Source organism: Pecten maximus, chromosome 4 (assembly GCF_902652985.1).
Source record: "Pecten maximus chromosome 4, xPecMax1.1, whole genome shotgun sequence".
In the NCBI taxonomy this organism is placed as follows: Eukaryota; Metazoa; Mollusca; class Bivalvia; order Pectinida; family Pectinidae; genus Pecten; species Pecten maximus.
Window position 1 is genome coordinate 601,895 of NC_047018.1, and position 10,425 is coordinate 612,319.

The following is a 10,425-nucleotide window of genomic DNA, read 5'->3' on the forward strand; positions in this document are numbered from 1 at the left end:
CTAACCGTTATCAGATGGCGGCCTGTTCAAATCACCCTTCAGCTGACCGTTATCAGATGGTCGGCTGTTCAAATCACCCTTCATCTGACCGTTATCAGATGTTGGGCTGTTCAAATCACCCTTTATCTGACCGTTATCAGATGGCGGGCTGTTCAAATCACCCTCCATCTGACCGTTATCAGATGTAGGGTTGTTCAAACCACTCTTCATCTGACCGTTATTAGATGTTGGGCTGTTCAAACCACTCTTCATCTGACCGTTATCAGATGTTGGGCTGTTCAAACCACTCTTCATCTGACCGTTATCAGATGTTGGGCTGTTAAAATCACCCTCCATCTGACCGTTATCAGATGTTGGGCTGTTCAAATCACTCTTCATCTGACCGTTATCAGATGTTGGGCTGTTCAGATCACCCTCCTTACCGTTATCAGATGGTGGGCTGTTCAAATCACCCTCCTTACCATTTTCAGATGGTGGGCTGTTCAGATCACCCTCCTTACCGTTATCAGATGGTGGGCTGTTCAAATCACCCTTCATCTGACCGTTATCAGATGGTGGGCTGTTCAAATCACCCTCCTTACCGTTATCAGATGTTGGGCTGTTCAAATCACCCTTCATCTCACCGTTATCAGATGGTGGGCTGTTCAAATCACCCTTCATCTGACCGTTATCAGATGGTGGGCTGTTCAAATCACCCTCCTTACCGTTATCAGATGGTGGGCTGTTCAAATCACCCTCCTTACCGTTATCAGATGGTGGGCTGTTCAAATCACCCTCCTTACCGTTATCAGATGGTGGGCTGTTCAGATCACCCTCCTTACCATTATCAGATGGTGGGCTGTTCAAATCACCCTTCATCTGACCGTTATCAGATGGTGGGCTGTTCAAATCACCCTCCTTACCGTTATCAGATGGTGGGCTGTTCAAATCACCCTCCTTACCTTTTTCAGATGGTGGGCTGTTCAAATCACCCTCCTTACCGTTATCAGATGGTGGGCTGTTCAAATCACCCTTCATCTGACCGTTATCAGATGGTGGGCTGTTCAGATCACCCTCCTTACCGTTATCAGATGGTGGGCTGTTCAAATCACCCTTCATCTGACCGTTATCAGATGATGGGCTGTTCAAATCACCCTCCATACAGTTATCAGATGGTGGGCTGTTCAAATCACCGTTCATCTCACCGTTATCAGATGGTGGGCTGTTCAAATCACCCCCCATCTGACTGTTATCAGATGGTTGGCTGTTCAAATCACCCTTCATCAGACCGTTATCAGATGGCGGGCTGTTCAAATCACCCTTCAGCTGACCGTTATCAAATTGTGGGCTGTTCAAATCACCCTTCATCTAACCGTTATAAGATGGTTGGCTGATCAAATCACCCTTCATCTAATCGTTATCAGATGGCGGCCTGTTCAAATCACCCTTCAGCTGACCGTTATCAGATGGTCGGCTGTTCAAATCACCCTTCATCTGACCGTTATCAGATGTTGGGCTGTTCAAATCACCCTTTATCTGACCGTTATCAGATGGCGGGCTGTTCAAATCACCCTCCATCTGACCGTTATCAGATGTAGGGATGTTCAAACCACTCTTCATCTGACCGTTATTAGATGTTGGGCTGTTCAAACCACTCTTCATCTTACCGTTATCAGATGTTGGGCTGTTCAAACCACTCTTCATCTGACCGTTATCAGATGTTGGGCTGTTAAAATCACCCTCCATCTGACCGTTATCAGATGTTGGGCTGTTCAAATCACCCTCCATCTGACCGTTATCAGATGGTGAGCTGCTTTTTTTCACAGATATACATAACAATTATGTATGTACATGTAACAAGGGCAAACTGTTGTTTCACCAGAGGAAACTATCTAAAGCTTCAGATTTAGATTCAGGAATGCCATATACCGAGCCTAACCGGAAGAACTGGTTTCAATAATCCCCAACTTACGTTTCAGAAAACATTTCAAGTCATGAAAACATTACATAATGTAATGATACTGTCTCGTATCCAATGGTGCTTTACGATCAAAAACTGTTAATGAAATTGGGGCCACACGAAAATGTCCTGTCACGGTTACGACATGTATGGTACAGTTACGACCCTAAATGAAACGATTGTGTAGGACCAGGAAATTCCCATTGTAGCGGAATGCGGAAGTGACAGTCTACACTTCAGAGGTTTGCTAGAAATTCTGAGAAAAATAAACCGTCCATCGATTTTCTGAAACAAGGATAGTGTTACAAAGTAATCTAGTTCACATAACTAGATTACCTTGTAACACTCTCAAAATATATATGTGACTTTGTTTATGTATAAAACATCAACAATAATCCGATATATTTTATAATTACCGACAGTTCCCGACATATATTTTATAATTACCGACAGTTCCCGACATATATTTTATAATTACCGACAGTTCCCGACATATATTTTATAATTACCGACAGTTCCCGACATATATTTTAAGGTCACCTGAGACGAAGTCTCAAGTGACCTATTCTAATCGCCTTTTGTCCGTCGTCGTCCGTCGTCCGTCGTGCGTCGTGCGTCCGTAAACTTTTTACATTTTCGACTTCTTCTCCAAAAGCACTTAACAAAATTCAATGAAATTTGGCAGAAAGTTTCTATGGCTGAAGGTCAACCAAAATTGTGAATTATATGGTCCCCACCCCCCCAGGGGCCTGAGGGGTGGGGCCAAAAAGGGTCAAATTGACTAAAACTTCAAAAATCTTCTTCTCTACTCTCAGATATGGTGGAGTCAAACACTCTTTATAGATGAAAGGGTCTTGTGGTGCTTTACCAAAATTGTGAATTGCATGACCCTGGGGTCTCACGTTTGCCCCTGGGGAGGGGGTAAACTTTACTATAGTTTATATAGGGAAATCACATTTTTGACTATTATTTGTTGGATTTGTATTGGAATTCATTCTAACTTGGTTCAAATTATCAGCATGGGATTACAGTTTGATGTTATGTACATGTTGGCCCTGGTTGACCCCCAGGGGCTGGTGGGCAGGGCCAAAAAGGGTCAAATTGACTGAAATTTCCAAAATCTTCTTATCAACTATATGTTAGAATCAAATACTCTTCATAGACTGACCCCATTAGGACTGATGGGTGGGGCCAAAAAGGGTCAATTTAGTTGGCCGAAATATTTCAAATCTCAGGTGACCGTTAAGGCCCTTTGGGCCTCTTGTATAATTACCGACAGTTCCCGACATATATTTTATAATTACCGACAGTTCCCGACATATATTTTATAATTACCGACAGTTCCCGACATATATTTTATAATTACCGACAGTTCCCGACATATATTTTATAATTACCGACAGTTCCCGGCCTACATTTTATAATTACCGACAGTTCCCGACCTATATTTTATAATTACCGACAGTTCCCGACCTATATTTTATAATTACCGACAGTTCCCGACATATATTTTATAATTACCGACAGTTCCCGACATATATTTTATAATTACCGACAGTTCCCGACACAATATATTTTATAATTACCGACAGTTCCCGACATATATTTTATAATTACCGACAGTTCCCGACATATATTTTATAATTACCGACAGTTCTCGACCTATATTTAATAATTACCGACAGTTCCCGATATATATATAATAATTACCGACAGTTCGAGACATATATTTTATAATTACCGACAGTTCCCGACATATATATAATAATTACCGATAGTTCCCGACATATATTTTATAATTACCGACAGTTCCCGACATATATTTTATAATTACCGACAGTTCCCGACATATATTTTATAATTACCGACAGTTCCCGACATATATTTTATAATTACCGACAGTTCCCGACATATATTTTATAATTACCGGCAGTTCCCGACATATATTTTATAATTACCGACAGTTCCCGACATATATTTTATAATTACCGACAGTTCTCGACATATATTTTATAATTACCGACAGTTCCCGACACAATATATTTTATAATTACCGACAGTTCCCGACATATATTTTATAATTACAGACAGTTCTCGACATATATTTTATAATTACCGACAGTTCCAGACATATATTTTATAATTACCGACAGTTCCCGACATATATTTTATAAGTACCGGCAGTTCCCGACATATATTTTATAATTACCGACATTTCCCGACATATATTTTATAATTACCGACAGTTCCCGACATATATTTTATAATTACCGATAGTTCCCGACATATATTTTATAATTACCGACAGTTCCCGACATATATAGATATCCCACCAACTAGTGACACGCCGATAGAGTCTAGATAACAATAGTAGGAATGGTTAATATGTCGGTTAGATATCCCAACAACTAGTGACGCGTCGATATAGTCCAGATAACAATAGTAGGAATGGTTAATATGTCGGTTAGATATCCCACCAACTAGTGACGGGCCGATATAGTCCAGATAACAATAGTAGGAATGGTTAATATGTCGGTTAGATATCCAACCAACTAGTGACGGGCCGATAGAGTCTAGATAACAATAGTAGGAATGGTTAATATGTCGGTTAGATATCCCACCAACTAGTTACGCGCCGATAGAGTCTAGATAACAATAGTAGGAGTGGTTAATATGTCGATTAGATATCTCACCAACTAGTGACGCGCCGATATAGTCCAGATAACAATAGTAGGAATGGTTAATATGTCGGTAAGATATCCCACCAACTAGTGACGCGCCGATAGAGTCTAGATAGCAATAGTAGGAATGGTTAATATGTCGGTTAGATATCCCACCAACTAGTGACGCGCCGATAGAGTCTAGATAACAATAGTAGGAATGGTTAATATGTCGGTTAGATATCCCACCAAGTAGTGACGCTCCAATAGAGTCCAGATAACAATAGTAGGAATGGTTAATATGTCGGTTAGATATCCCACCAACTAGTGACGCGCCGATAGAGTCTAGATAACAATAGTAGGAATGGTTAATATGTCGGTTAGATATCCCACCAAGTAATGACGCGCCGATAGAGTCCAGATAACAATAGTAGCAATGGTTAATATGTCGGTTAGATATCCCAACAAGTAATGACGCGCCGATAGAGTCTAGATTCCAATAGTAGGAATGGTTAATATGTCGGTTAGATATCCCACCAAGTAATGACGCGCCGATAGAGTCCAGATAACAATAGTAGGAATGGTTAATATGTCGGTTAGATATCCCACCAACTAGTGACAGGCCGATAGAGTCCAGATAACAATAGTAGGAATGGTTAATATGTCGGTTAGATATCCCACCAACTAGTGACGCGCCGATAGTCTAGATAACAATAGTAGGAATGGTTAATATGTCGGTTAGATATCCCACCAACTAGTGACGCGCCGATAGTCTAGATAACAATAGTAGGAATGGTTAATATGTCGGTTAGATATCCCACCAACTAGTGACGCGCCGATAGAGTCCAGATAACAATAGTAGGAATGGTTAATATGTCGGTTAGATATCCCACCAACTAGTGACAGGCCGATAGAGTCCAGATAACAATAGTAGGAATGGTTAATATGTCGGTTAGATATCCCACCAACTAGTGACGCGCCGATAGAGTCTAGATAACAATAGTAGGAATGGTTAATATGTCGGTTAGATATCCCACCAACTAGTGACGCGCCGATAGTCTAGATAACAATAGTAGGAATGGTTAATATGTCGGTTAGATATCCCACCAAGTAATGACGCGCCGATAGAGTCCAGATAACAATAGTAGCAATGGTTAATATGTCGGTTAGATATCCCACCAAGTAGTGACGCGCCGATAGAGTCTAGATAACAATAGTAGGGATGGTTAATATGTCGGTTAGATATCCCACCAACTAGTGACGGACCGATAGAGTCTAGATAACAATAGTAGGAATGGTTAATATGTCGGTTAGATATCCCACCAACTAGTGACGCGTCGATATAGTCCAGATAACAATAGTAGGAATGGTTAATATGTCGGTTAGATATCCCACCAACTAGTGACGCGCCGATAGAGTCTAGATAACAATAATAGGAATGGTTAATATGTCGGTTAGATATCCCACCAACTAGTGACGCGTCGATATAGTCCAGATTCCAATAGTAGGAATGGTTAATATGTCGGTTAGATATCCCACCAACTAGTGACGCGCCGATAGTCTAAATAACAATAGTAGGAATTGTTAATATGTCAGTTAGATATCCCACCAACTTGTGACGCGCCGATAGAGTCTAGATAACAATAGTAGGAATGGTTAATATGTCAGTTAGATATCCCACCAACTAGTGACGCGCCGATAGTCTAAATAACAATAGTAGGAATTGTTAATATGTCAGTTAGATATCCCACCAACTAGTGACGCGCCGATAGAGTCTAGATAACAATAGTAGCAATGGTTAATATGTCGGTTAGATATCCCACCAACTAGTGACGGACCGATAGAGTCTAGATAACAATAGTAGGAATGGTTAATATGTCGGTTAGATATCCCACCAACTAGTGACGCGCCGATAGAGTCTAGATAACAATAGTAGGAATGGTTAATATGTCGGTTAGATATCCCACCAACTAGTGACGCGTCGATATAGTCCAGATTCCAATAGTAGGAATGGTTAATATGTCGGTTAGATATCCCACCAACTAGTGACGCGCCGATAGTCTAAATAACAATAGTAGGAATTGTTAATATGTCAGTTAGATATCCCACCAACTTGTGACGCGCCGATAGAGTCTAGATAACAATAGTAGGAATGGTTAATATGTCGGTTAGATATCCCACCAACTAGTGACGCGCCGATAGTCTAAATAACAATAGTAGGAATTGTTAATATGTCAGTTAGATATCCCACCAACTAGTGACGCGCCGATAGAGTCTAGATAACAATAGTAGCAATGGTTAATATGTCGGTTAGATATCCCACCAACTAGTGACGCGTCGATATAGTCCAGATAACAATAGTAGGAATGGTTAATATGTCAGTTAGATATCCCAACAACTAGTGACGGACCGATAGAGTCTAGATAGCAATAGAAGGAATGGTTAATATGTCGGTTAGATAGCCCACCAACTAGTGACGCGCCGATAGAGTCCAGATAACACTATTAGGAATAGTTAATAACATAAATTATATGAAGCGTTCTTTGCAGTTTTTCTCTGAAATATTAATTCATCCTTGTTTGAAATATTCACGGTTGTTCGTTTTAAGTTTAACTATATTTGGAACAATATTAAAGATGATGTTCAACAGTTTCATTTGGAAGGCTAAAACTTACCTGGTCATTTAAGGCACTGAATTCCAAGTGTTATCTGGCAAGACTTTATATGTAGTTCCAGTGTAGAAAGAGAGGGTTCGTTTTTAATAGCAGTTGGAAGGTGACACGGAAAATGAATGGTTGAAGGTTGGGGCGACCGTTTGTAAGTATTTGTTCTACACCGAGTTCTGAGGAAGTTATAAGCTTTTGGAGTTAGGATATAGGAGGTTATAAGCTTTTGGAGTTTGGATATAGGAGGTTATAAGCTTTTGGAGTTAGGATATAGGAAGTGATAAGCTTTTGGAGTTAGGATATAGGAAGTTATAAGCTTTTGGAGTTAGGATATAGGAAGTGATAAGCTTTTGGAGTTAGGATATAGGAGGTTATAAGCTTTTGGAGTTAGGATATAGGAATTATAAGCTTTTGGAGTTAGGATATAGGAGGTTATAAGCTTTTGGAGTTAGGATATAGGAGGTTATAAGCTTTTGGAGTTAGGATATAGGAAGTTATAAGCTTTTGGAGTTAGGATATAGGAGGTTATAAGCTTTTGGAGTTAGGATATAGGAGGTTATAAGCTTTTGGAGTTTGGATAGGAGGTTATAAGCTTTTGGAGTTTGGATATAGGAGGTTATAAGCTTTTGGAGTTAAAATATAGGAGGTTATAAGCTTTTGGAGTTTGGATATAGGAGGTTATAAGCTTTTGGAGTTAGGAAATAGGAAGTGATAAGCTTTTGGAGTTAGGATATAGGAAGTTATAAGCTTTTGGAGTTAGGATATAGGAGGTTATAAGCTTTTGGAGTTTGGATATAGGAGGTTATACGCTTTTGGAGTTAGGATATAGGAGGTTATACGCTTTTGGAATTTGGATACTTTGTAAATAAGGTGGTGCTTTGTTATGAACCATTCCAGAAATTTGATAATTTTATGTTATTTTCTACTTTTAAGTTAATCCGAAGATTTATGATTATTGTCGGCCTTTTAAAACTCCATGTCAGATTTCCAAAAGGCCGATAAGATGAGAAACCTTCGGATTAGTTCCGAGTAGCTCCCATCCTGTCTCGTTATAAGAAAGCTAGTATTCATCTATTCTCTAAGAGATAAAGGGATTGTAAAGATGTCAGGACCTTGTAATAGGTATTGAAATACTGCCTCACGTCCGTGGTGACATGTAGGAAGAGGTATATCAAAGATCATTTCACCTGTTTAGCTTTTTGTACGAGCACGAGACCTTGTATGAATTATGTGCCAGCCGCTGGTTTAGTAGATCTAGAGGCAGCAACGGCGACGGCGGCATTTACAGCAGGAGCAGTCGTGGGTCGGTGTGACAGGAACACTTGTAGTTATCGAACTATAACCATGTTAATCAAAGACGAATACTCCACCATTTCGTTCAAGTTATTTGGGGGCAAAGTTAAAGAAAAAAAATGCGATTTTCACGTTTGGCCCCGGGATGTGTGTTAAGCTATACGAGCTGAAATCCGATAACAAGTGTCTCCCAACATTTTTTTGCGGAATCGTATGGAGTATTGAGAAAACTACCAATAAATGAAGCGAGTCTGTTTGGAACGTGAACTTTTCCAATTGCTAACAAATCGAGTATCACAAAACACTATAAATGTATTAATACTTTTACTTTTATGACTTAAAAATTGAAATAACCTGACCAAGACCATAAATTGTAAAATTCAAAGGACACACAGGTGAACGGGAAGTCCACGTGTAATCTCTTCAAGTGGTTCCGGACTCAATGTAAACACTACTTCAGTTATATGTGGGAAGATGTGGTTCAATATATCTCCTGTCACTCAAGTCATTGAACCAGAGGGTGCAATGGATGTTTCGTCAGGTAAGGTTACATTAACGAAATGTTTCGTTCTGTTTTCGTCAGGTAAGTTTACATTAAGGACATGTTTCGTTATGTTTTCGTCAGGTAAGGTTACATTAAGGACAGGTTTCGTTTTGTTTTCGTCAGGTAAGGTTACATTAAGGACATGTTTCGTTCTGTTTTCGTCAGGTAAGGTTAAATTAAGGACATGTTTCGTTGTGTTTTCGTCGGGTAAGATTACATTAAGGACATGTTTCGTTCTGTTTTCGTCAGGTAAGGTTTCATTAAGGACATGTTTCGTTTTGTTTTCGTCAGGTAAGGTTACATTAAGGACATGTTTCCTTCTGTTTTCGTCAGGTAAGGAAGGTTACATAAAGGACATGTTTCGTTCTGTTTTCGTCAGGTAAGGAAGGTTAAATTAAGGACATGTTTCGTTCTGTTTTCGTCAGGTAAGGTTAAATTAAGGACACGTTTCGTTTTGTTTTCGTCAGGTAAGGAAGGTTACATTAAGGAAATGTTTCGTTTTGTTTTCGTCAGGTAAGGTTTCATTAAGGACATGTTTCGTTCTGTTTTCGTCAGGTAAGATTACATTAAGGACATGTTTCGTTCTGTTTTCGTCAGGTAAGGTTAAATTAAGGACATGTTTCGTTCTGTTTTCGTCAGGTAAGGTTAAATTAAGGACATGTTTCGTTTTGTTTTCGTCAGGTAAGGTTTCATTAAGGACATGTTTCGTTCTGTTTTCGTCAGGTAAGATTACATTAAGGACATGTTTCGTTCTGTTTTCGTCAGGTAAGATTAAATTAAGGACATGTTTCGTTCTGTTTTCGTCAGGTAAGATTAAATTAAGGACATGTTTCGTTCTGTTTTCGTCAGGTAAGCAAGGTTACATAAAGGACATTTTCGTTCTGTTTTCGTCAGGTAAGGAAGGTTACATCAAGGACATGTTTCCTTCTGTTTTCGTCAGGTAAGGAAGGTTACATAAAGGACATGTTTCCTTCTGTTTTCGTCAGGTAAGGAAGGTTACATAAAGGACCCTTTCGTTCTGTTTTCGTCAGGTAAAATTAAATTAAGGAAATGTTTCGTTTTGTTTTCGTCAGGTAAGGTTACATTAAGGACATGTTTCGTTCTGTTTTCGTCAGGTAAGGTTACATTAAGGACATGTTTCGTTGTGTTTTCGTCAGGTAAGGAAGGTTACATTAAGGACATGTTTTCACAAAATTTTATTTACAAGATAAGGTGACATAACAACATTTCCCCAGACACCAGATGTGGTTATGCTTAACATATTCTGTCAGCTTACCTTTATACGGAATGAATGTGTATAGATCTGCTGTAATACATTACGTA

At 39.4% G+C, this 10,425-nt stretch overlaps 1 protein-coding gene across 1 annotated transcript; it reads right to left on the reverse strand.

Moving 5' to 3' along the window:
- Positions 1–1,347, reverse strand: LOC117324832 (hyphally regulated cell wall protein 3-like). Its single transcript, XM_033880659.1, has one exon. The coding sequence runs from the start codon at positions 1,345–1,347 to the stop codon at positions 1–3; it is 1,347 nt and encodes a 448-aa protein (XP_033736550.1).
- Between the last annotated feature and the right edge of the window lie 9,078 nt (positions 1,348–10,425).